We start from the raw sequence: 26,158 nt of genomic DNA on the forward strand, positions 1-26,158 counted from the left end.
TTCAAGATGACAGCTATCACAGCACGTTCCACACACTATAAAATGATAACAGCACGCAGAGGGCATTTTTTATCTGCATTTTCGGTTCACTGCAGGCGCATCATTTAAATTTGGCTTTAATTTCATAAATATGAGGAGGACTCAGAGAGACTGACCATTTGATTTGAAATTAAGCTTCAACCCAGCAAATTTTTTTGTTCCATTTTTTTTTGTTAATATACAGATGTAAAATGTTATCTGTAGCAGTGCATAGATTTCATTAATGCAAATGACAGCTTTTTATGCAGGTAAAAATAAATGATAAAAGCAGTCTTATATTAACTTTAGATATGATTGTCTTGTGGCTCCACGTCCCTTTTCTTCTGTGTCAGTCTGTCAATTTTTTTTTTTTTTTAAACACTGATATTATCTGACTTCTAATCTAAAGTGTGGGAATTTTCCATCAACTATTTTTGTCTAATATAGGTCTGTTTCATAATATTTTTTTTATTTAGTCTAATAGCTGCATTATTATACTTTTAATCGAACATTTGTAAATACCCAAAATGTCTTTTACATTTTGTATTTTTCCTATCTCTCTCTTTATTGTAATAATAATTTGTTGAATATTGTTATTTTTCCTCTCACTTTTACGTCTGTTTTTTTACATTTTGGATTTTTCCTATCACTCTCTTTATTGTAATAATAATTTGTTGAATATTGTTATTTTTCCTCTCACTTTTACGTCTCTGTTTTTTACATTTTGGATTTTTCCTATCTCTCTCTTTATTGTAATAATAATTTGTTGAATATTGTTATTTTTCCTCTCACTTTTACATCTGTTTTTTACATTTTGGATTTTTCCTATCTCTCTCTTTATTGTAATAATATTTTGTTGAATATTTTTATTTTTCCTATTTAATGTTTTCATTTTATTTTCTGGTTTTGGCACCAAAAAAAAAAAAAAAAGTCAGTCAGGACAACAATTGCAGACTGCTACAAAAAATAGCAATTGGCCCAATAATGTGTCAACTAATCATTAATGTGGAATTGATTATTGATATTGATTCACCTGTACTTTCTCTTTTTGAGGTTAAGATTTTCCAACTTCATTCTTTCGTTTTGTATGCACCGTTCACAAAAGTACTATTTTCCCACCTAAACCTCACATCTCTTTCAGGTGATTGATAAGAGATAAGAAAAGATAAGACTAAAAAAAAGATAAGAGAATCGTTTTGACTTGCAGTCAGTTACGATTTTTTTTTTTAATGTATTTGCTAAAATTTTTGTTTTTCCTTTAGGAGTGGAATCTGAAATGGTTGAATCCAGGGAACTGGACTATTTAAAAAAAAAATAGTGTTTTTCTTGGTTAAAAAAAAAAATAATAAAATCGGCAATTATGCTACGTGCATGATCCGTGGGAAATTAGTTTTATCAATTCTCCATTTTCCGTCGTGTGCAGGTGATCTTAAGTCTACGCCGGCTGACTTGTCAAGAAGTGGCACGTTCACACCTCAGATTCGAACCCAGAACCTCAAAACTGTGATGCAAAACGTCAAATCCACGACTGCTGCTTTTCCATTAAACCTTGACTACGGAACCCAAGCTGCAATGACACCAACACTCGCATTTAAAAAAAAAAATAATAATAGGCTAACAGAATCTGCTAATGTTTATCGGCGTTGACGCTCATTGGTTAGCTTTGGAGATTAGCATCTTGAATGCTACTATGACAACTTTTTGTTGTCCGCAGCATTTTTGCATGTCTCGCTACGCTAAGTAGCCACCGATTATCTCTCGATAGGCGGCTTAAGCGGGATGGAGCCATACGCAGCCCGACACGTAGAAGCACATATTAAATGTTTGTTTGTGTTTTGGGGGGGAAGGGGGCGGGGGGTAAATATTAATCAGAGATAAACGTTCAAACCTGTTGCGTCCTGTCCGCCGGGTTCATCATCACAGCCTCCCGAAAGCTGTTATCCACATAGGACGCCATTTTCATCGTCTTGGAAGTGGACGGCGCGTTTAAATCCAGTCCAAAATGTTAAAAAAAAATGTAGCTCCAAATAATGGAAGAGAGGTGAAACGGAGACAGAAAAGGCCTCTCTCCTCGGGACCCGAGAGGCGAGCGGGGCCGGAGGCTTTTAGGAGTTGCCCCGGAGCCCCTCTCGATACGCCGAGAAACGAGCACTCACTCCCCCCTCCCACCCCAACCCAACACCCGGGTTGGGCTCTTGGCTTCCGCCCGGTGCTGGGCCGGGCGTCAACCGGGGATCGCCGAACTTGCTCTCGACGCAAATCGCCTCTCCCCACCTTTTATGCAGAGTTCACCACCGCCATTCTCTGTTTAGTAGCGGCCCAAAAAAAAAAAAAAAAAGACAAAAGGGGAGGGGAAGGGGGACGACAAAGAAGGCTAACCCGTCGGGAGTAACGCGGTACCCATTTTGTTGTTTGTTTTTTTGTTTTGTTTAAGGGAAGAGGCCGAACCGCTCACGGACGCAACATGATTCTGGAGTTTCGGACTCTGGAGCTGGGGAAAAAACTGTAGCGCGACTGAGCTCCTCCGGCGGCGCTCCCACTTGGCTCATCTGTTGTGTGCCACCATGGTGACTGCATGCCGTCCGCCGTCGCAAAGTTCAGAAGCAACACGTGCAGTCATTCCTGTGCTTCTTTTCCAAATACATTTTCAAATCAATTCCCAAAGGCACAAATTTGAATATGCAACAATGCTAAAACTTGAAATGACGGGAGCTGTGTTCAATATCTGCGATTTTAAAGACATGCGAGGGAGTTTTAATCGGGAAACGTTTCGGAATGGATTCTTTTATTCTGAAAAACTCGTCGTGTTTCTGCAAGCTTCACACAAACGGAAGTGGGACCTGGGCATGCGCGTCAAGTTAATGGAGAAAAACGTCAAGCAATTCCGGTACGCCTTTTCGAACTAAACCTCCCAAAAACTATAGATGGGGGGGGGGAATATTGAATAAAATTAGCAAAAAGCTGTCAGGTAAATAGCGGAATGATGATGTTGCTGAAGAGAGGCAACAAGTGGTGTAAACATGTGCAAAATAATCAGACTACGTCCACTTAATTATATTACTTTTCTCCCTCGAGAACTACTGTAAACAAACAAAATTACTCCAGGCTTTTGTACAGTAATTTGCAATGGGGGGGGCTCTAATTGATGGGTTTCCAATGACGTCACCACCATTAGACCAATCGGGTAAATTAACGATGGAAAAAAAACTTTAGCTTCAGGTTCTCTGACCTCTATGACACACAAGATGGCGTAATTGGAAACCTATACTTGGGCCCACACACTTTACCATTAAAAATGATGTGAAAATACAAAAATAACGATCACGTTGATTGTACGAGTCTCGAATATGGCTCCAATTGATCATTTATTTTACTGTGGAAAAAAAAGTCTCCTGCCAGTTCCTGTTGAGCGCACGTCGTTTCACGCGAATGGAAGTCACGTGAGGGAGGCTGACGGGCGAGTCCATGTCACAAGAAAGCAGAGGGGTGGGGTTCAAAGTATGAAAAAAAAACGATGCTTTGACGCCACCTCGCGGCACTATTTGAAAATAATGAATACTTATCTACGTTTGCGTTTCTTGATCATAATCATTAAACAAAATTAATGCACTTCAATCGGCGCGTTTCTTTGACGCAATGTACTGCTCATTAATGCTGTTTTTGTTACGTTTACTAACTTTGACATGAAGTGTAGTCGACCCCCCCGCCGTGACAAAGTAAACTAGGCCACCGGCGGTCCGGTTCTCATGACAACCGAGCCTGATCTCCGGACTCGGAGGAGGCCCCTCTGACGTCACCGCCCGCCGTCCTGCACCCGATGCGGACCGGAGAAGCAAATCATGCAAAACAGCAAAGCACCTGCAGCAGGCCAGAGAATTATTTTTACAGGTAATCCAGTAATATTTTACAAATTAATATTTGTGCCACAAATGCATTTGAACAGTTTGTTCATGTATGCATTGTAATGTATTGATATTTACAAGTATTTTTGTCCAAAGCATATTGGAGTATTTCATCAGTGCTAAGATGCTCAATTGACGGGAGTCAACTTGTATTTATTGTTATATTTTAATAACCAACCGTAGGCCGAACTATAAATGCATATGACTAAAACATGAATTAACATGAATACATGAATATACCTGTACTTCCTAACCTGTCCACCGAGGTCCAGACGGCGTCGGCGACTACCGCCCGAGGCGCAGCGGTTCCCCGCGGCAACTTTCGTACCTGTGGAGGGCGGCCCCTCGGGCGCCCCCGCCCTTGCCCAGGCGGGCCTGCGTGGGCGAGGTGGGCTGGTGCTGGCAGTACAACGCCGCCCTGAACGAGGCCGCCCTGCGCAGCGGCATGCAAATTAAGGTAAAACGTCACTGCGCGTGGCGAAGGTGTAATACGATAGCATTAATTGCAATGCACATCATGATTCGTTTGATTCTGCTAAGTACACGATAAAATATTCAAAACTGATATTGGTAAACAGCAGTCGTATTATATTATGAGAATATAGGCTTGTGAGTATCGTTAGATTGTCTACGTGTGTTTGCGCCAACATTAGTGCTCGTTTCGTTAGCCCATCTATGGTGTTTAGCATTGTCTGTTAGCACGGAGCTAAACTGACCTTTCTAGGGCAGGCCCATCTGGTTGTTTTGCATGCGTCATATAATTTGCATTGTTTTACGTGTAGTTTGACAGTAAACTTCAGCTGGGAGTGGCACAAAACAGCTGAAAGCAAGCACTTTTTTTTTTCCTCTTCTTGACAAATTGTTCACCGTCTCGTGCTTTCTGTGGACTGCGACGTTTTGGCTCACCACTCAAGACAAAAGAAATCGGCCCAAAAAAAGTCTCGTGTTGCAGTTCCACTGTAATATTGTACATGATTATTGCCGGCGAAATATCTCAATATTGATTGTGAGTGCAAATGCTCGTTTGTCTCTATGTGCCCTGCGATTGGCTGGCAACCAGTTGAGAGTGTACCCCGCCTCCTGTCCAATGACAGCTGAGATGGGCTACGGCACTCCGGAGACCCTCGTGAGGATAAGCTCTTCAGAAAACGGATGCATATGTTATACATATGTTAATTTTTTATTTTTAAACGGTTTGATGTCGATAGACCTTGCGCATTTTTTGGCTTTTGCACGCTTTGTTGATTATCATGAAAAATATTGCGGTATCGGGCGTGACGGTGGATCAGCTGGAAATCGTTGGACTCACAGTTCTGAGGTCCCGCGTTCGATCCCGAACCCGCCTGTGTGGAGTTTGGGTGTTCTCCCTGCATGGGTTTTCTCTGGGCACTCCGGTTTCCTCCCATATCCCAAAAACATGCAACATTAATTGGAGACTCTAAATTGACCCGAGGTGTGATCATGAATGCGGCTGTTTGTCTCGATGTGCCCTCTGATTGGCTGGCGACCAGTTCAGGGTGTGCCCCGCCTCCTGCCTGTTGACAGCTGAGATAGGCTCGAGCACTCCCCACGACCCTCGTGAGGATAAGCGGCTAAGAATGGATATTGCAGTATCCTATCTGAGTGAGTCAGTCAAACAGTTTTAGTGTGTTTTAGTCAAGGAATGGGCTAATAATCACCCTCACATTATATCATATATTTGGTAGATATTTAATATTTTTGACACCGATAGACGAATATTTCCGCAGGCAAAATACGGCAATTTTGGTTGCCGCTCTGCGATCCCGCATCCCAGGTCCCTTCAATATGGTCTGCCTATCCATCCATCCATCCATCCATTTTTTGCCGCTTATCCTCACAAAGGTCACGGGGAGTGCTGGAGCCTATCCCAGCTGTCAAGAACAGGAGGCGGGGTGCGCCCTGAACTGGTTGCCGGCCAATCACAGGGCACATCGAGACAAATAGCCGCACTCCCAATCACACCTAGGGGCAATTTCGAGTGAACAATTAATGTAGCATGTTTTGGGGATGTGGGAGGAAACCGGAGTGTCTGGAGAAAACCCACGTAGGCACGGGGAAACCATGCAAACTCCACACAGGCAGATCCGGGATTGAACCCGGGTCCTCAGAACTGTGAGGCCGTCCTAGGGTCTGCCTATTACAATTTTTTTTTTCATTTCAAGCTTTTCAATGCTGTTTGCTGTGGAATAAAGTCCATAAAAAAATTCAAAACGTGTTTTTTGTGTGTGTGTGTGTGTGTGTGCAGAAAAGCATCGTACGAATGGAAGCGGAGGACCGAACGAGCCACAATTTCCTGCAGAAAGAGTAAGAAAGACAACAATGACTTGCCGCCGCCGCGTTTGGCCTCAGCTCAGCACAATCGCATGACACTCGCCCAGCCCGGCAGCAGGCTTGAGTGTCCGGCATGTTAACGGCACCTCGTCCATAATGCAACACACACGCAGCGACGGATAAGAACACGAGAGCGGATCGTCCTGTTTGCGTTTCGAGTAAAAAAAAAATCAGAAGCTTCCTCACAGTCGAGAGGAGCCGATCGGGAGTCAAATTTGCTTACCGTGTTGAATGTTTTGGGTGAACATTCAAGGCTTGAAACTGCCGACCATTAAAAACAAAGGTGAAATACGACAGCAGTTTCTTCACGTTTAATGGGATTTTACATATTCAATTTTTACCGTTTGTTATTTCTAGAATTATGAATAAATTAAAAATAAAATGGGTGAGCTTTTTTTTTTTTTTAAATAATTTTTTAAACATTTTCACATAGAGCATACTACAAAAAAATCTTGCCAGGGATTTAAACTAACAAAACAGAAAAGAAAAATGTAGAAAAAAATATATATACTTGTTGCAAAATGTGGATTAAACCTGGAAAGTGCTGGGGAGCAACTAATTACATGTAATGAGATTACATAATTTAATTACAAAATTGGCGTCATTGTTATTCATTACAATACTAGGAGGGGAAAAATTAAATCACAGTTGCTTTTGGAAATTTCCATGATTACATTTGAAAAGTTGCTCCAAAAACGTTCTAAATCCGACGCTTGTGATTGGCTCTCTCTGGTCATGTGCCCTTCTTCCATCGTCTCAAACATGACATTTTTTCCCAACTCATCATAAAACTGACTTTTTTTTTTTACTTCCTGTTGGCAGAGAGAAGATGGCTGTCACACAACCCACCCAGAAAAAAGTCGGACAGCAAAATTGTCACTGACCAGCTGGAGCAGAACACACTGGATATTACAAAATATTATATCATTATTTGTTATCATTATTTTTTTTCTAAACCAAATGAAGCAGCTGAAACATGGTCTGGTTTAATTCAACAAAACAAATAAGCATAATTCTGGTGTTGTGACAAATAAAGTTGAGATGTTGGGAGGCTAGTTAGCTTTTATTTTGAAACGCATCGTAGCTCTTATATTGATGGCCTCCACCGGATCTGGGCTCATTTCCGGCGAATTTCCAGACTTTTCGATTGCACCCTCACTCAAGCACGCACCGGCCGGCTGCAGTTACATTAGCTCAAGCTAACGGTTCGAATAAAGTGGTCCAAAAATGTCTCACCCGGTGCCCACCAACAAGCCGTCCAACTCCGAAAACCCTCGCGTGTTCCTCGATGTAGACATCGGCAGCGGTAGAGGTAAGACATCTTTAAAAAAAATTAAAATTGTTGTAAATGTGGTTGGCCGCTAGCCTTGTTAGCTTAGCATCGCTGATGCTCATTGGATAGACTAGCTTTTAACGAATAACAAGCTATGACGTGGAAACTAGTAAAATTCAAATATTAATATTTGTTTAGTGGCGAGCATGAATAGGTCCAAGTTGAATGTTTTGGGGTTTCGAGTGGGTGGGTGGACAAGCCACGGGCGTTTGATTCATTTACAAAGCTATGTAATTGTAATATTTGATAGCATTTTAATGATCATTATATAAAGAGCGTTATTTTAATTACTTTTATACATCAAGTTAACGCCCCTTTTTTAATGTTCACATGAAAGTGCACGCGGTATTGTCATGAATACACACTCAGGTCCAATACAAGAGTTGAATAAAAAAATTCTGGCTTTGTGCAAATAATAAAAATGAGTTGAGAGCTTTTCGCTTGTCACATTTTTGGCCTTGTAAGCAAAAATGAAAAAAGTTGAATGCTCGCGCAGGGTTTACACTGGTAATTCTTGCATTATTAATATCTAGATAAGTTAAATGAATATTTCCCAGAGGGTGTTAAAGTTTAAACTATTACTCAAGTGTCTGATCTGTTTCTTCACTCGTTCCTCAGCAGGCAGAATTGTTTTGGAGCTTTTCGCCGACGTCACCCCCAAGACGGCGGAAAACTTCCGCGCCCTCTGCACCGGCGAGAAAGGCGTGGGGAAATCCACCGGGAAACCGCTGCACTTCAAAGGATGCCCCTTCCACAGAAGTGAGCGTACGGTGCCGGATGTTTTCCATATTAAATATTGTACCTTTTTAAATCTCTGTGCTTTTCTCGACAGTTATCAAGAAGTTTATGATCCAGGGAGGCGACTTTTCCAACCAGAACGGCACCGGCGGCGAGAGCATCTACGGGGAGAAGTTTGAGGATGAAAACTTCCACTACAAGGTAAAAGAAAAAAGCGCACCGCCTCACCTGTAAACATTTAAAATGCGAAGGCTGTTTGTCACAGCTTTTAAGTTTAACTTTTTTAAAATAAAAAAAGCACCAATAGATTCTGATCGGGTTTTTTTTTATCTAAATCAGGGGTGTCAAACTCGTTTTTCTGGCGGGCCACGTTGTTGTTCCAGTTTCCCATAGAGGGCCGTTATGACATATTGAACAAAAATATTTCATCTCATCGTACTTGTATCATCAATTTATGAACTAGTTTTGGAATCACAAATCAAGGGTAATCTGATTTTCAACTATTCACGTTTGGTAACACAAAAAATGCTTGTAATATCTCAACTTTCTCATTTATGATATGGCAATTTGAAATTTTGGTACACATTTTTACAAGAATCATGGAATTTGACACTAGATTTGGCTTCGCAGGCCACATAAAATCATGTGGCGGGCCGGATCTGGCCCCCGGGCCTTGAGTTTGACACCTGCGATTTAAACAATGAAAAGTTGGAAATGTAGCTTTATTTTAATCTCCTATCATGTATCTTTAAGCACCCCAGTACATAACGTGATACATCTTGATTGAGAGACTGAGTTTTGTACTCTATACCAACGAGGAACTCAGTTTTAGGCTGGGTTGTTGGTGGAAAGCCTTGATTCAAATGTGGGCAGTGACCCAACAGATTGAATTTAAAACAAACAACTTGTGTGGATGTTGACAGCACGACCAAGTGGGCCTGCTGAGCATGGCCAACTCGGGGCCCAACACCAACGGCTCGCAGTTCTTCATCACCACGGTGCCCACGCCGCACCTGGACGGCAAGCACGTGGTCTTCGGGCAGGTGCTCAAGGGGATGGGCGTCGTCAAGATGCTGGAAGCAGTCGACACCAACGACGACGCGCCCGTGAAGGTAAATAAAGAAAAACTGTGCACCAATTGAGAACGCCTCAAAGTTCTGTTCACCTTCACACTGCATAAGATGATGCCCAAATTGGGACTTTTTTTTTTTTTTTTTGTTAATCACCTGTTTTTATGTGCTGTAATTTTTTTTTTTCTTACACACGCTTTCAACCCTGCGGTTTATGCGGTGATGCGGATAATTTGTGCATTTTTTCTAACGGTCGCAAGGGGGCACTCGAGCGGAAAAGGTAAGAGTGAGACCGGTGGAATACATGTGCCGAGGAAGTGAGTTTTACCGGTCTGGCCCTGTTAACGCTCCGCTAGTGTGTTACTGCCGTGTCTCAGTGATTTTTACCAGTATTTTTTTTAACCGGCCCTGTTAGGGGCGGCGCTAGCGTTAAATTCTCTGTGTACCGTCTTTGTAAAATATTTTGTTTCAATGTGGGCACTCGTGGCTTTTACACGGCTGCGGCCTGTGCATGTACCAAATGGTATTTCCTTTCCAAATGTACTGGGTGAGGCTTATAACCAGGTGCGCCATTTAGGCCGGGAATTACGGTAGTCGTTTAAAAAATTAAATTCTAATGTGGACACAATCCGTCCATAAAGTGAACACGTTTGCACACAACAAAACGTTCCATTGCCCGTGTGCAAAACGCACAAAGTGTTCCGTGGCAATTTCATGGGTGTTCTGCAACTAGCGCCACATTTTCTTTATCAGTTCTAAAGTAGCATCTTTTCGCTACAGTTTTCTGCTCTTACTGCTCATCACGCATGTCTGTTTTGTCAAAATATTGTGACTTGAGATGACACACAAGGTCAGATGAGTGCAACCAGACAGCGTTAGCATCAGATGCATATTTACTGCCACGTGGGGGGAAAAAATGGGAGCGTCACTGTTCGCAATGTGGGGAAAAAATTAAAACAAATGCTCACATTGGGGGAAAAAAAAATGGAATTCACCCAGAGTGTGAACATAGCCAAAATATATTAAAGATTTCTCCTTTTCAGCCTTGCCTGATTGCCGACTGCGGCGAGCACAAGGACGGCGACAGCTGGGGCGAAGCCCCGAGCGACGGCACGGGAGACGCCCATCACGACTTTCCAGAGGACTCTGATGTCGACTTCAAAGATGTAGGTGTTATTTTAAACTGTCAAAAAAAAAGAATAATAATTTGTGCACATTTATGATTTATCACAAATGTATCACACCTATTTCCATGACTATTTTTGTATAAAAATGCCTTTTCAAAGAATTTCTGCACAAAACTTTGAAATCATATCTAGTTTTTTTTTTTTTTTTAAGAAAACCATTCAACACCATAGATTGTTCATTTTAAAAGATGGAACAAATTTACTACTATGAATTTGTATTTATTTGTATTAAACTGCACAATTAAATTGCTAATTTACAAAGATAGTCTTAATGTACTTGAAGCAACCCTGTAAGATAGAATGGTGCACTTAGACGTTTTAACTTCCCGCAATATTGATTTTATTATTTATTTATTGATTTTTTTACATTTTTATCCCTAGGTGGACAAAGTTATGTCTGTGGCCGAGGACATTAAGAAGATTGGAAACAACCTTTTTAAGAGTCAAGACTGGAACGGCGCCATCAACAAATACAGCAAAGCGCTTAGGTTCAACCCGTAATACTGATAAATCATCCCTTGTGCTTCGGGTAAAGACAAAATGGCGTCTACTTGCCTCTGGCCGCAGGTATTTGGAAGTCGGCGGCGACGTGCTGGAGGAGGACGCGGTGCAAAGAAAGCTGGAGCCGGCCGTGCTCAGCTGCTACCTCAACACTGCGGCCTGCAAGCTGAAGCTGCAGCAGTGGCAGGAGGCCGTGGACAGCTGCAACGAGGTCAGTTGTTGGCTTTCATACACAAGATGGCGCTAGTACACCGTGAGATGACTCAACTTGCTCCGTGCTTTGTATTCATTAGGCTCTGGCGCTGGACAAAGGCAACACCAAGGCGCTTTTCCGCAGGGCGCAGGCCTGGCAGGGCCTCAAGGAGTACAGCCAAGCGATGGTAGGTAATATGGCGTTACTTACTCACCAAAACCAGTCAAAGGTCAAATCCTATACGAAGTCCTCAATCTTTATTTTCAGAGTGATCTGAAGACGGCTCAGGGAATCGCTCCAGAGGACAAAGGTGAGCTTTCTTTCCCCGTCGACAAGCTGCTAAATAAACACGTTAGTCGTAATAATAACTCCAGGTTTGAGCACCTATAATGTAGCCTATTCAGAGTGTGAAGTGTTTAATTGTTGTAATATTATTAATTATTTACATATTTGGCCTGTGCACCACTAACGTACCATGTTGAGTTGATGGTAAATGTCCACGCACCTCTATCGTAGCCTCTTGTACCATAATTTCCGGCCTATAAACCTCCATTTTTTTCCCACACGGTTTTAACCCGGCGGTTTATGCGGATAATTTGTGCATTTTTTCTAACGGCTGCAAGGGGGGCGCTCGGGCAGAAATTGAAAGTGAGATTGGTGGAATATATGTACCGAGGAAGTGACTTTTACCGGTCCGGCCCTGTTAGCACTGCGCTACTGTCATGTCTCAGTGATTTTTACCAGTATGGTTTTTTTGTTTTTTTTAAACCAGCCCTGATAGCGTGTTGCTAAAATTTGCGTTAGTGCAGCGCCAGCATTATACTCCCTTTGTACCATGGGCACTTGCGGCTTTTACACAGCTGCGGCCTATGTATGTACCAAATGGTCTTTCCTTTACAAATGTACCGGGTGAAGCTTATAACCAGGTGCGCTCCGTAGGCCGGGAATTACGGTAATCACGTTTAACACCCGCTCCACCACAGCGTACTACTCTGAAGTACTGACGCGTTTCTCTTTTTGTGGCAGCCATCAGCAACGAGATCAAGCGTGTGCAGTTTCAAGTCCAGCAGGAGAAAGAAAGGGAAAAGAAAATCTACGCCAAAATGTTTGCCTGAGCGCACCGTTCGCGGCTTATCCTCATGTAACAAACCTCGTCTTGGGAGTTTTCTACACTGAACCTTTGTCGCTGTTTTGTAGCGCTGTTCTTGAATGCATCGAAAGGTCCTCAGTGAGTACAGAACAGTCAAGTAGTTTATTCACTGATGTGACGTTATACAGTACAGCAAAAAATGTACCTTGAATATCAAACTTATCAAAAATGCTTGCTGGAAGTCCTTATTTAATATTTCCTCAAGGCCACTTTATGCAAATATGTTCAAGCTTCACTGTTTTTGACAGCGGTAGTGTCGCATCGTGAATTAATAAAGTCCAAGCTCTTTAAACATGATTTGTGTTGATAATTATTACATATACACTACAAGCCAAAAGCCTGGACATTTTCCCACCTGATAAGATGCGAAATCGTCAAAACATTTGACTCCAGAACAGCAACAGGCACATTTTTCACTCACGAGAATCCTGAATTTTCACTGTCTTGTTTGAAGTTTTACCATTTCCCTCAATTTGGCGAGCGGGCCGCCGTATTTACATTCCGTTGTAGGCCGGTCCGCCTCCGCCCTCCGGGACCACCCAGTTGATGTTCTGGCTGGGATCCTTGATGTCGCACGTCTTGCAGTGCACGCAGTTCTGAGCGTTGATCTGCAGCCGCGTGCCATCACCCGATTCCACGGGGACGTACTCGTACACGCCTGGGGGAAAAGGCGGAGCTCTTGAGTATCGGATTCAAACCACACCCCTAATGCTCAATACACTTCTGTGTGCATTTAACTGACTACGTGTGACATACCGTATTGAGGATTTACATATTTGATAGTGCCCCTCAAATGCAATATACCGTAACCACATTTATAATCGCTACGGCCGACCATATGTTAGGCCTCCTTTCGTGGTCTGTGCACAGGGCGTTTTACCTGCGGGGCAGAAGCGCTGCTCGGGCCCGTCGTAGATGGCGAGATTCCTGTCGACGGGCACGCTGTCGTCCATGAGGGTAAGGTGAGCGGGCTGGTCTCCTTCGTGGTTGGTGCCGCTGAGCGCCACGGAGGACAGCAGGTCGAAGCTGATCTTTCCGTCGGGCTTGGGATACTCGATGGGCGTGGAGTCTTTGGCCGGCTTCAGCTGGTCGGCGTCACGGCCTGACGCAAACCCAAATAAGATAAAGCGGGTTTGTTCTGTGCGTGTGCAAATATTGACTCACCGCAGTGCTTGAGTGTCCACGGCTCTTTGCCCCTCAGGATCCAGTAGAAGACCCCCGTGTAGATCATGCCGCCGTACAGGCCGAAGTAGTTGTGGAAGGACGGGCGGATGTTCCTCACGGCGTGGAGCTCCTTCCACACCCACGACGCTTTCAGGGCGTCGGCATACTCGGGAATGTGTAGACCTAACGGACCGTATTTACAACACATTGACATCGTTTTACATACCATTTTTACGCTTCATTGCACTCGTTTGCACACCGCCACTGTAAAGTTTCCATCTTATGGTCTGGGTACCTACAATAAACTATATGGACAGTAATTTACGACGAGCTGTGACTTTTTTTCCCCACACGCTTTCAACCCTATGGTTTATGCGGTGATGCGACTAATTTGTGCATTTTATTCTAACAGCCGCCAGGGGGCACTCGAACGAAAAAGGTAAGACTGAGACCGGTGGAATATATCTGCAGAGTATGTGACTTTTACCGGCCCTGTTAGCGCTGTGCTAGCATGTTGCTGTGTTACTGTCCCAGTGATATTTACTGGTAAGTTTTATTTTAACTGCCCCTGTTAGCACGAGTGTAAGCACGGTGCTAGTGTTAGCACTAGCATTAGCACAGCGCTGCCGTTAGCGCTGTGGTAGCGTTAAAGTCTTTCTGTGTACCATCTTTCTTTGTAAATATCTCATGTTTCAATGTGGGTTTGAATGTGGGCACTTGCGGCTTTTACACAGCTGCGGCGTATGTATGTACCAAATGGTATTTCCTTTACAAATGTACCGGGTGAGGCTTATAACCAGGTGCGCTCTGTTGGCCGGGAATTACGGTAATTGTTTTACTTTGACAGTAAACGTTAACTGCGGCCCCCTCTCTTTTCTACAGAAATGGCAAAAAATATAGAAGGGAGTGTTCAGCAATTTTTAAAATGTATTGTTGTTCCAAAGAAGGATAAAATGAAGAACCGGTCCTGTTAGCGCTAGCGTGGCACTAGCGTTAATGCAGCCGGTTAAAATAAAACTTTCCGGTAAATATCACTGAGACACGGGTACCATCTGTGTACTGTCTTTCTTTGTAAATATCTCGTGTTTCAATGTGGGCACTTGCGGATTTTACACGGCTGCGCCCTATGTATGTACCAAATGGTATTTCCTTTACAAATGTACTCGGTGAGGCTTGTAAGCAGGTGCGCTCTGTAGGCCGGGAATTAAGGTATGTAAAACAATGAATAGTTCGTCCTCGTCGTTTGTAATGTTCTGTGCAACTTACATGTACCACATTTAGACCAAATTTATTGGTCAGTGTGTCTCTATGTACCATATTTCGACCTCTCCCAAACTGTACTTACACTCTACAGTTGAAGCCAGAACTTGACATACATTGTGCAAAAACATTTCATGTTTTGTCTCACTGTCTGAAGTAAAATCAGACTAAACCTCTCCTGTTTCAGGTCATTCAGGATCACCAAATTTATCTTGTTAAATACCACAATAATGAGAGAGAGAATTTATTAGATAATTTCATATTATTATAAGTCAAAAGTTTACATGTACAAAAAGTACAAATGTCTTGAAAGAACATGGGGAAGCCCAGACGAGGTCATGCCTTTGGAAGCTTCTGATAGGTTAACTGACAACATGTGACCTAATTGGCGTCACTCTCGGGGATGTATCCTAAGTTAAATCCGATTTGATGGGAGACAGTGTGAGGGAAAAAAAAAATGAAACGTGTGCTTTTGCACAGCGTCTGAAAACTCGCGGCTTCAAATGTATGAGCACCGTTCATGAACTGCATTTCCTACCTGCCGTCTCCGACTCCCCTCCCTCGGCCGCCGCCATCACTCGCGGGAAAATGGCCTCGGCTGCCAGCATCCCGCTCTTCATGGCCGTGTGCGTGCCTTTAATCTTTGGCACGTTCATGAAGCCGGGGCTGCAGCCAATCAGAAGGCCGCCTGGGAACGTCAATTTAGGAACAGACTGAGCCGGAAGAGAAGAACCACACAAAAAAAACTGTTTTGCATAATTTCTCATGGATAATGTGCTTGGATACACACACAAACGCACACATTTGATCAGAGCATAATTACAAATATCATTTTGGCCATGCCTCATCAACGCATTTATTCGGCGGCTCGTTGCCTACCTGGAAGCCTCCCTCGTTCAGGGCGCGGGCTCCGTACCCGATCCTGTGGCCTCCCTCCAGCGTGGGTGCGACGAAGGGGTGATGCTTCCACCGCTGGAATTCACGGAAGGGGCTCAGATAAGGGTTGGAGTAGTCCAGACCCACCTGTGCGCAACCATCATTACCATTTCCATTAAAAAAATAAAAAACATTTTTATTAAAACCAAAAAAAACTAATGACTGATGTTCAGTGATTCTGAGGGCTCATCAGGTGTGCCGGTTGAAAATCCGCCCCCCAAAAATTTATGAAAGCATAAAAAACAATTCAGTCATTAAATCTAAAAAAAAAAAATAAAAAATAATTCAAATAATTAATGTTATTTAAACATACTTCTTAAAAGACAATGTAAACATATTTGCAAAGACAAAAAATAAGGATAAAAATAGAAAATTTACGAGAATAATAAACAATATTTGTATTTTGATTCTAACGGTGAAAAGATGTCAATGTGATTAAACACATTGTAAACCAGGGGAGCCCAGACTTCTTTACCCCAAGATCTACTTTTCAAGCAGTCAGCCTCTCGCAAGGTACCGACGATGGGGGTGGGGGGCGATGATGATGCTCCCAAACTGTTTTAAGGTTAATGTTATGTTGCCTCTTATATTTAAAATACAAAATTAGCTTTTTATGCACTGTATTGTCTGTGCTTTCATCCTGGATCAGGTTGTGCCAAGGTGGAATTTTAAAATTCCACACCATCTCATCCTACACTTTCTACTTAGGCTTCAGACCAGACCTTTCCCACTCGGAAAAGAGAAAATCTCATCCAGTTTAACCATTTTTTTTCTTTGATTATTCACATCCTCCGACAGCCGTTGCATCTTAAAACAACAGCATTTCTTTTTTAACCTTCTCCATTAATATCTAAAGTAAACATAAGCAACATGTCTAGCTCGTCTTTGCTCTACGTTGCCCAGACTGTGTTGCTCACTAAAGCAGCAGTGGTGGACGCTGTCATTATAAAACACAATGATGGGCTGCGTGTAAGTACTCGTACTGTAGCATTTGTAATTATGAGTGTGCGTCTTTAAGAGGAGGGGTGGGGGTAACTAGGAAAAAAAAAAAAAGAGTGTGGCAGCGCAGCGGTCGTTGTTAGAGAAACGAAAAACTAGAGGCTTCTTTTTTTCATTTTTTTACAGTGCGTATGTGAATTGTGTCATTGGATGTAACAACCAGTCATCCCTCACTCAGTAAATTACATTGCAAACTGAAAAGCTGTATGTTGTACTTTCAATTTGCATTGTATTTTTTTTTGCGTGCAACGTAGAATATCTGTGACGAGACTGCATCAGCGGTGTACAATTGCACACGCGCGCAGATTAGAGGAAACATTGGCTGACGTTTTTTTTTTTTTTTGCACGCTGTCCCGCGATCGACCAGTGGATCACGATTGATGCATTCAGCACCCCTGCTGTAAACACCCCCCCCCTCCCAAATTACAGTTTCACAAAAAAGTCTCTTATCACGGAACCAGGTTATCACTGTAATGTATCGTTGTTAGTTAATGCCAGTGATTTTATGTGACAAACAGAATTAAATGCTCTTCAACTGGCTGGCAAATTAAACTTCAGAAATTTATTTGTCATCCATCACAGCCATTAAAAGAACCTCTTGGGATCTCCCCCCTGCCCCGGAACTGCTGGATAAAGTGCCTTGAGCTGCAACTTACAGCACCCATTTGTTCAAACCGGAATCTTAAAAGCTTATGTGGAATGAATTGACAAAGACTAAAACAAAAGGCTATTTTGTCTTAGACACATTTGTATTTTATTTCATAATCATTTTAGTTTTGCTACCTTAACTGTTTTTTTGTTTACTAGGACGACCTTGGCTCGATAAAAGTTGGGAAACACTGACACAAATGCCAACTCACCACAAAGCCCAGAGCCACCAGAGGCTCTCCTTCGTTGAGATGATACAGGAAGGAACCGCCGTACGTGTTCCGGTTGAGAGGCCAGCCCACTGAATGCTCTACTCGGCCTGGACGCCACTTCTTTTCGTCGATAGTCCACACCTTCAAAAAAAAAAAAAAAAAATAGTGACCCCAGTGACCTGATATTGCGCAATACCCAAGAACATGTGTTGGATTACATCACTCATATATATATATATATATATTCATATGCAGTCTGTCTATAAATAGTCGGTGTCCAGAATTTGGTGTAACCACCATTTATTTCCCTCTTGCATGGCAACACTTATTGTAGTTCTTTAGCCCAATGATAAAAGGCCAAACCAAAATATGTAATTTTACTGCGTGCATATCAAATATGCATCAATATATAAAAAAAGGAATTGTTCTTTTTTCCATCCAAAATATTCTTTGCGAAATGAAAGACATATTTTGATACTTTTTTTTTTACTCCATCTAATAATTCTCCTGAAATATTTCGTTACATGAAATGTTTTACCCTAAATTATTGCTTTTTTTTATGCGAAAAGGAAGGGAACAAGCCGATTTTTAATTTTTTTAAATCGAAATATTCTCAGAAATACGTTTCACAGAAAGACAAACATGGAGGAAACCATTTTGTGGAAAGTAGACTTTTTTCCCTTTCCTCTCATTTTATCGAAATGTTTGCTTGAAAGGTTTCATAATCAAAGTAAGGAACGCTAGAAAGCCTTTTATATGAATAATGTGACACAAATAACAGCCTTGTCATTTTTCTTTTTCAGGGAAAGACTTGCTCCATTTTCCACATCTACGTGAATGGCAGTTAGTCACTTATGAATGTTTATTATGCAATATAAGCCAGTGGGAAGCCAAGTTAACAGCTCAGCGGCTTATCTTTCACAAATAATTGAACAGCGCGACCGCTGAGCTGCCAGGGTGTCAATTACCTCCTTGAGGCCGATGGCGTACGTCTGCGGCTCGCAGTTCTCGCGCAGATTGAACGTCTTGTACAGCTGCTTGGCGAGGTGGCCGTGGCAGCCCTCTCCGAACAGCGTCACCTTGGCGTGGAGCTCCATCCCCCGCTCAAAGTTGTCCTACACACGCACACAAACACACAATAAGGGTGCACAATTTCATACAATGACGGCAAATTTTGAAGCGCGCTTATTTGGTACCTTTGGGGAACCGTCTTTGGCGATGCCGACATCGTTGGTGGCAATTCCTTTCACGCTCCCGTCTTCGTGGAACAAAACCTTCGCCATATAAGACACAAAGTTAAAAAAAATGTATACACAAGACAATGTAAATTTTCATTATGTTTTTGGTTTTTTTTTTTTTAATCAGCATATCTGTCAACAAAATGAACGCTCATATTTGTTTGGCACAGTTTTTACGCCGGATGCCCTTCCTGACGCAACCCTCTGCATTTATCCGGGCTTGGGACCGGCCTACAGATTGCACTGGTTTGTGCCCCCCATAGGGCTGCATAATCTATAATGTTTCATTATTACTAATAACTCATTTACTCGAGTGATGATCACGTTTGAAATTCGTAATATCGTGTCTGGTGTATTATGTTGTTATGCTAGGATGAAGGGCAAAGTTTACAAAACAGTGGTGAGGCCGGCCATGATGTACGGATTAGAGACGGTGGCACTGAAGAAACAACAGGAAGCTGAACTGGAGGTGGCAGAAATGAAGATGTTGAGGTTCTCGCTCGGAGTGACCAGGTTGGATAGGATTAGAAATGAGCTCATTAGAGGGACAGCCAAAGCTGGATGTTTTGGAGACAAGGTTCGAGAGAGCAGACTTCGATGGTTTGGACATGTTCAGAGGCGAGAGAGTGAGTATATTGGTAGAAGGATGCTGAGGATGGAGCTCCCAGGCAAAAGAGCGAGAGGAAGACCAAAGAGAAGGTTTATGGAAGTGGTGAGGGAAGACATGAGGGCAGTTGGGGTTAGAGAGGAAGATGCAGGAGATAGGCCAAGATGGCAAAAGATGACACGCTGTGGCGACCCCTAACGGGACAAGCCGAAAGGAAAAGAAGAAGATCTGTCAACAAAATGAGTGCAACATTGTCAGATGTCGTCATTCTTTTTTAGGGTTGAAAAACAAAACAAAAAAAAAAACAAACTCCAATGTTTAAAAAAATGTTTTTTTTTTTTTGTTTTTTTTTAAATGGTGCTGCTCTGACCTCGGAGGCGGCGTAGCCGGGGTACAACTCCACGCCGAGCTCCTCGGCCTGCTCGCCCAGCCAGCGGACAAAGTTGCCCAGACGCACGATGTAGTTGCCGTGGTTCCTCATGGGAAGACCTGACACACACAGAGGCGCACACTAAACCACAAAATAGACATTTATTTGGATTTTTTGGGGGATGGGGACGAGTCATACAACAGGCATAGACCAACGTGAAATTCGCTCATACCTGGTAACATGGGGACGGGGATCCTGTACTTCTCTGTCAAAATGCTGAAGACATCCTCAGTCACTGGTGTGTTGAGAGGAGCCTGAGGCAAGACACAGACAGGAGACACATGGATACTGACTTCAAGATGATGACTTGCAGAAAAATATCTATATATCATTTTTTGAGGGGGGGGAGACAGGTGAAATACAAAGAATGGAAACCACCCAACCTAAAACAGAATGTATATTTTACATCCATTCATCCATTTTCTTTGCCGCTTATCCTCACGAGGGTCGCAGGGAGTGCTGGAGCCTATCCCGGCTGTCAATGGGCAGGAGGCGGGGTACACCCTGAACTGGTCACCAGCCAATCGCAGGGCACATCGAGACAAACAGCCACACTCACAATCACACCTAGAGGCAATTTAGAGTGTCCAATTAATGTTGCATGTTTTTGGGATGTGGGAGGAAACCGGAGTGCCTTGAGAAAACCCACGCAGGCTTCGGGGAGAACATGCAGACTCCACACGGGGAGGGCCGGGATCGAACCCGGGACCTCAGAACTGTGAGGCCAACGCTTTCCAGCTGGTCCACCGTGCTGCCACATTTTACATTAGTTAAAAATGTAAAAGAAAAAAAATACATTTACATACATGCAGTTGTTATTCTAATCTGTTTATATATATACACACACAAATGTATATGCATATATATGTATATACACACACACACACACAGACATATATACATATATGTAAATAAATAAAAACACACACATAAATACATATGTATATATACATAAGACATTTATACATACATATGTATATATACATTCACATATACACACACATTTGTACATACGTATGTGTATATATATATATATATATATATATATATATACACACAGACACACACCTGTATATATACGTATACACACACACACACACACACATATATATATTCCCGTTTCAAGAGCCTGCTTTTATTTGGGTTTCAAAGTTGAGCTTCAAGCAACTGGTTTGGTGATTAAAAAGCAGGATTTCATCAGGGTGCCAAACTCGGGCCCGTGTTTTAAAGCAGCAGAGAGTCAAATTTGAATTTGAAAAACTATCGTCAGGCTTTCAAAGTACAGTTTGAAACCGGCGTCGCGCCGAATCCTCACCCCTCGTTCTTTCCAATCAGGGAAGAGTTCGTGGAGCGCGCTGGGCTCCAGGCAGGCCCCCGACAGCGTGTGCGCCCCCATTTGAGACGCCTTCTCCACCAGGCAGACGCGCAGCTCCTTCTCCTGCTCATTAGCCAGCTGCTTCAGGCGAATGGCGGCCGAAAGACCGGCGGGACCCCCGCCGACGATAACCACGTCCGCCTCGTCCGTGAATCTTTCCATTTCCACCCCTGAGGAGGACTCGCGCATCACTAATGGCTCTTTTACACTAAAGGCACACATGCTGAATCTGTGGCATCTTATTAAATCAGTTTAGCCACAAGCGTGTTCAATTATGAAACATGATCTAGATGGTGTGCTGCAACACTGGGATTAACTCGGGAACAGTTGGTGAATCTCCCAAAATTTCCCAACACTTACATCTGAATTATTAGCATTGATGCCTTGAGGGGGGGGGGGGGCTCTTTCGTACACCCACCCATACGTCCCAATATCGTTAGCGCAAATTCTACACCACAAAACAAAGTATTGTGGTGACTTATGATATGAGCGCCAGCCACGTTGTCACTCAGCCAATTTTCCTGAGATAGCGTTTGGCAAATCTTGGGCTGTTATTCATCTTTAGCGTTCAGTGCCAAACCTAATCAGGTCGCAAACTCGTTTGGAACCATGTTCTACATAAAAGAACAGAAAAAATATATATTTTGAAGTAAGGGCACATTTAACTTGTTTGTCTACATGTGTTGATGCTCCATTTGTGTTCAAATAACCATTACGTGATTGCACCACTGTACTGATGATATTCATGAGGCCGTCAATGGAATTTTGCATTTTTAGCATTTGGCTAAACAGGCTTCTCTTAGACAAAACTACATTGGTGGTTGTAATAGACGTGTATCATATTTTCCGACCTACAAGCCGCGACTTTTTCCCCACACGCTTTCAACCCTGCGGTTTATGCGGTGAAGCGGCCAATTTGGGCATTTTTTTTTTTTCAATGGCCGCAAGGGGGCACTCGAGCGGAAAAGGTAAGAATGAGACCGGTGGAATATATCTGCCGAGGAAGTGACTTTTACCGGCCCTGTTAGGACTGTGCTAGCATTAGCGCTGTCCTAGCGTTAGCACTATGCTAGCATGTTGCTGCTATGTTACTGGTGTGTCTCAGTGGTATTTACTGGTAATTTCATTTTAACTGCACCCGTTAGCATTAGCTTTAGTACTAGCGTTAGCGCGACACTAGCGTTAAACTCTGTGTCTTTGTAAATATCTCGTGTTTCAATGTAGGCACTTGCAGCTTTTACACAGCTGCGGCGTATCGATGTACCAAATGGTATTTCCTTTACAAATGTACTCGGTGAAGCTTGTAACCAGGTAATTGTTTTAGTTTGACAGTAAACTTTAACTGCCCCCCCCCCTCTCCTTTCTTCAGAAATGGCAATAAATATAGAAGGGAGTGCTAGGCAATTTTTTAAATGTATTTTCCGTGACAAAAAAGGATAATATGAAACAAAATACCAATGCAAAATATACATGTGAGGTGCGGATATTGTTTTTATCCACTTTTGGTCACCCTCTCCACTACACACACGACGTTAAAAAACAAAACAAAAAAAAACAACTAGTACCTTACCCTCCCATCTCGGATCTTTGTCCCGGGAGTGGACGGTGTAGTGCGTTGTGATGCGAGGCGTGGGAACCGAGGAGGCGCTCCGTCTGTGTAACATGGCGTACAGCTGAGGTGAGGCGTGGTCGACTTGCACGGTCTTCAAAGCCCTCATACACCGGTGGGCTACGGGGAGAAGGGTGAAAACAGCCCAAATCAGTTCAAACTGCTTGCCAACTACATCTAATTATTAATAATACCATCATTTATGCAAAATAAATATAGAAAAGAAACAAAATGTGTTTTTTATAAGTCCGGAATTCTTCCCATGACTTATAACTTGGAATTGTTAAGTAGCCATTTTTTTCCTGTTTTAAGCATGAAATGAGCATTCAAATCAAACCAAATTAATATGGATACATTGCCCCATTTGTATTAGTTAGCATGAACTCACCATTGCATTTATGGTATAATGTTCCCAAAATCTCAACTCATCTTTTCTAGAGTGGAGTTGCAAAGGCAAGGCGACCTCAGCAAAATATTTATGACTTTGAACCACATACCTTGGATTTATTATCATTATTAGACACTTTATTTACACATTATTTATTCATTATTATTATTTATTTGTTTTTATTTTTACCTTGGATTAAAAATTTCCACAGCACGGTTAAATCACTGCTTTTGTGGTGTATAGATGGGCACCATGTATTTGGCAATGCTATTATTATGATTTTGATAAACGTGGAAAAAACTCAAGGTGTGCAACTCGGCGATAACTAAACAATAGTGAACTTTATCCACCAATAAAGCCCAGAAAGTATTTGCTGCAGAACCTTCATAGATTACGTTAAGCTTCAGTTTGGCTGCCCCAAATCTGATCTTCAATTTATCAATTAGCCGATAACATAGACAATATGGAGAGTGGTTTGGGCTCTATTAAAAATAATAATAATAAATATGGATGTCTTTGTACAACTAACAGACAATATGGAGAGTGATTTGGTCACTATTAAAAAAAAATATGAATGCGTTAGTACAACCAATACAAGTGCTGAGTGTATGTAGGCAGCTAGTATAAAAGTATGTTATTACTGAGCAAAATTATGCCTTATATTCCCACTGAAATTTAGACTTGACTCGCATGCAATTCGGTGGACACATGCCTCAACTTGCATGTTTTTGTTTGTTCTTTTGCTCCAGTAACTTTCTACAAAAGTAAATGGTTAAAACTTTATTTGATATGACACTTTAGCTGATAAAGCGACAGCCCACAATCACAACCAAGGGGTTGGATAACGTTGCAGGTGTCACGTTACAAAAATCCAATTTGACATTAGACTACAATAACTTTATTCGCGTAACAAAATATGCAGTTAATTAGCCGACTTCATATATTTTACATTAGAAATTAGTGCTATGTAAGCAGAGTCGAGGAAAATGACCGACATTCCCGTGAACTTTACCCCACAAATTAGCTTGGTGCTAAAATACGCTATTGTCAACACAGACCACCGAGCATCTTTTTTTTTTTTTTAACACAAGGAGTAAAACGAAATAAATCTTATTACGTGCTGAAGTGTCTAAATCATCCTTGAAACTCACGTTTCAGGGAAATTAGCAACGAATAAGGGAAACTTGCTGCTAGCCAAACGTACCTTTGCTCGTGTATCTGCTAGCTGGGAACATCTCGTCGCAGCTGCTCGTCACTTTTCTGCAAGTTTCTCCTCTTCGGTTGGACACGAAAAGCGGTCTACTGTCCCGAAATGACCGACAATTAAGTTGCGTAAGATGGTGTCGTTTACACACAGCAAGTAAACTCAGTTAACGTCAGTCTCATAACGTGAAATTGCTGCGCACGCGCATATATGGTGACATTACTAAACACAGAGCTCGCGAGGGGGGCCATTGAAAAGTTAACGGAAAGAGAGACCGGAAATGTGCTGTAAGGCATATCCGCCACCCTTCAAAATACACGGCTTCCTTCTTACGAAAATATTGAGCTTGTGCACGTGACGCCACCATTTTCCCCGCGCCATATTGGCGGTCAAAGAGAGCCGCTCGACATTGTGGGAGACATTGAACCGGAGGAGAATATTTACAATACTTGAGACCTGTTGTGGTGTTGGTTGTCGCAACAGACGAGACTGATATTCAAAGAGATCGTTCTATGGAATATCAGCTGAAAAGACCAGAAAATATCGATGGATTTCGGCAATTAAATGTGATGGATGGTGCCCGACCAAAATACTCACACGCCTGTGTAGCGATCGCTTCTTCTGAATCTCAAATTACCAAAAAGTATTTATAATGCCAAGTTGGCTCATTTTAAAACAATGTGTATTAAAAAAACAAAAACAAAACCTGTCTCTCGCAGAGGTTTACGGACGTCAAGTGTGGCCGCAATCGCTTCCGTATACATTCCGTGGAGATGATAGTTAAGGAATGAGAGTTTGTGTAAATCCAGGTGTCATTTATTTAGATATTGGCATTTGTATTGAATACTAGCTGAAAAGATCGATGGATTCCGGCAAAGGTCAACGTCTCGCCGAACACACTTCCGTGTTCGCGAACCGTCAAAACCGTCACAACGTGGGATTTATTCCTGATGAGAATAGATCCAGCAACAAAGTATTCATACGCGTCCAGACTTTTATACGCTTTCAAACTTTTCCGTGTAAATCTCGGTGACTTACTCACCGGATCCACGTGTAGATCCAGTTGTCCAAGACGAGGGGAAGCGAATTAACAGTCCAATTTCTTATCGGCGAAAACATCGACTTCGGCATTAAATACAGGTCCTCTATGCAGAGTTTATCTAATTTTTCCACGTACCGTCGTTTATTTTCACCTTCTAAATGTATGACGGTATCGGACAAGATTCTGGGCGTCGTGCTCCAAGACATATTTCCGTGTCGTCTCCGAATCGACTTAGAATTTAGCAATGCGTAGCTTGACCGGCAATATGGCGACCTAAACAAAAGTCACGTGACGTTATGACTTAGCTGCACGAGCTCTATAGAAAGTGTTCACGGTGAAGGCAAAAAAAAAGAGCGCGAGCCTATTTTGCGGCTCCGGCAAGTGGTCTTGGCCCCTCGCGGCATGAGACACGACTGACTGGGGACTGCCTTTAACCCGAAGTTACCTGTCTCAGTCCGTCAATTGGACCAGGTCAGCGTGACTGAGTAGAGAGTAAATTATTATTATTGTTTTTTTTTTTTTTAAACCTTCTCTCCTTTCTACTCTCTCCTCGCTTCAATAATTGAAATGTCTGGAAATGACGTGCGAGGTCAACTGCTTCA

The 26,158-nt window shown here is 42.5% G+C and overlaps 4 protein-coding genes across 11 annotated transcripts in view; 2 read left to right on the forward strand and 2 right to left on the reverse strand.

The window, feature by feature from the left end:
- Nucleotides 1-2,549, reverse strand: part of rapgef2b (Rap guanine nucleotide exchange factor 2b) — a 108,394-nt gene extending 105,845 nt beyond the window's left edge. For all 7 annotated transcript variants that reach the window (XM_061835993.1, XM_061835991.1, XM_061835989.1 and 4 more), the window contains exon 1: nt 1,907-2,549. In XM_061835993.1, coding sequence (XP_061691977.1) covers nt 1,907-1,981 — 75 coding nt within the window. In that variant the 5' untranslated portion in view covers nt 1,982-2,549. The remainder of the gene's footprint in view (nt 1-1,906) is intronic.
- A 1,175-nt stretch (nt 2,550-3,724) lies between these two features.
- On the forward strand, nt 3,725-7,233 carry LOC133509197 (protein SPMIP2). 2 transcript variants are annotated; one of them, XM_061835997.1, is made up of 4 exons: nt 3,725-3,906; nt 4,187-4,377; nt 6,187-6,245; nt 7,095-7,233. In XM_061835997.1, the coding sequence occupies exons 1-4, from the start codon at nt 3,858-3,860 to the stop codon at nt 7,153-7,155; spliced, it is 360 nt and encodes a 119-aa protein (XP_061691981.1). In that variant the 5' UTR covers nt 3,725-3,857; the 3' UTR covers nt 7,156-7,233. The 2 variants fall into 2 exon arrangements, with proteins under 2 accessions (XP_061691981.1, XP_061691982.1); XM_061835998.1 differs by having other exon boundaries at nt 4,193-4,377.
- A 143-nt stretch (nt 7,234-7,376) lies between these two features.
- Nucleotides 7,377-12,741, forward strand: ppid (peptidylprolyl isomerase D). The gene is made up of 10 exons (XM_061835996.1): nt 7,377-7,584; nt 8,224-8,364; nt 8,438-8,544; nt 9,267-9,455; nt 10,457-10,579; nt 10,982-11,088; nt 11,168-11,312; nt 11,395-11,481; nt 11,562-11,604; nt 12,321-12,741. Exons 1-10 carry the CDS (start codon nt 7,500-7,502, stop codon nt 12,407-12,409), a joined length of 1,116 nt encoding a protein of 371 aa, XP_061691980.1. The 5' UTR covers nt 7,377-7,499; the 3' UTR covers nt 12,410-12,741.
- Nucleotides 12,528-24,807, reverse strand: etfdh (electron transfer flavoprotein dehydrogenase). The gene is made up of 13 exons (XM_061835995.1): nt 24,515-24,807; nt 22,884-23,042; nt 21,254-21,483; nt 20,111-20,192; nt 19,879-19,997; nt 18,860-18,937; nt 18,632-18,778; nt 17,664-17,804; nt 15,748-15,891; nt 15,407-15,581; nt 13,609-13,791; nt 13,325-13,546; nt 12,528-13,102 (listed from the first exon to the last, which is right to left on the reverse strand). The coding sequence occupies exons 1-13, from the start codon at nt 24,543-24,545 to the stop codon at nt 12,939-12,941; spliced, it is 1,875 nt and encodes a 624-aa protein (XP_061691979.1). The 5' UTR covers nt 24,546-24,807; the 3' UTR covers nt 12,528-12,938.
- Between the last annotated feature and the right edge of the window lie 1,351 nt (nt 24,808-26,158).

The sequence above is a fragment of the Syngnathoides biaculeatus genome, chromosome 11 (assembly GCF_019802595.1).
Source record: "Syngnathoides biaculeatus isolate LvHL_M chromosome 11, ASM1980259v1, whole genome shotgun sequence".
Lineage (NCBI taxonomy): Eukaryota > Metazoa > Chordata > Actinopteri > Syngnathiformes > Syngnathidae > Syngnathoides > Syngnathoides biaculeatus.

Coding starts and splice junctions, on each gene's coding strand:
- etfdh (XM_061835995.1), bottom strand. CDS start 24,545: ATGTTCCCAGCTAGCAGATACACGAGCAAAG. Junction 20,193..21,253: donor CTGATTGGAAAGAACGAGGG/GTGAGGATTCGG, acceptor GTCTTGCCTCAG/GCTCCTCTCAACACACCAGT. Junction 13,103..13,324: donor GCAGCGCTTCTGCCCCGCAG/GTAAAACGCCCT, acceptor CTTTTCCCCCAG/GCGTGTACGAGTACGTCCCC.
- LOC133509197 (XM_061835997.1), top strand. CDS start 3,858: ATGCAAAACAGCAAAGCACCTGCAGCAGGCCAGAGAATTATTTTTACA. Junction 3,907..4,186: donor CCAGAGAATTATTTTTACAG/GTAATCCAGTAA, acceptor CTGTCCACCGAG/GTCCAGACGGCGTCGGCGAC. Junction 6,246..7,094: donor CACAATTTCCTGCAGAAAGA/GTAAGAAAGACA, acceptor TCCTGTTGGCAG/AGAGAAGATGGCTGTCACAC.
- ppid (XM_061835996.1), top strand. CDS start 7,500: ATGTCTCACCCGGTGCCCACCAACAAGCCGTCCAACTCCGAAAACCCT. Junction 8,545..9,266: donor ATGAAAACTTCCACTACAAG/GTAAAAGAAAAA, acceptor GGATGTTGACAG/CACGACCAAGTGGGCCTGCT. Junction 11,313..11,394: donor CCGTGGACAGCTGCAACGAG/GTCAGTTGTTGG, acceptor TGTATTCATTAG/GCTCTGGCGCTGGACAAAGG.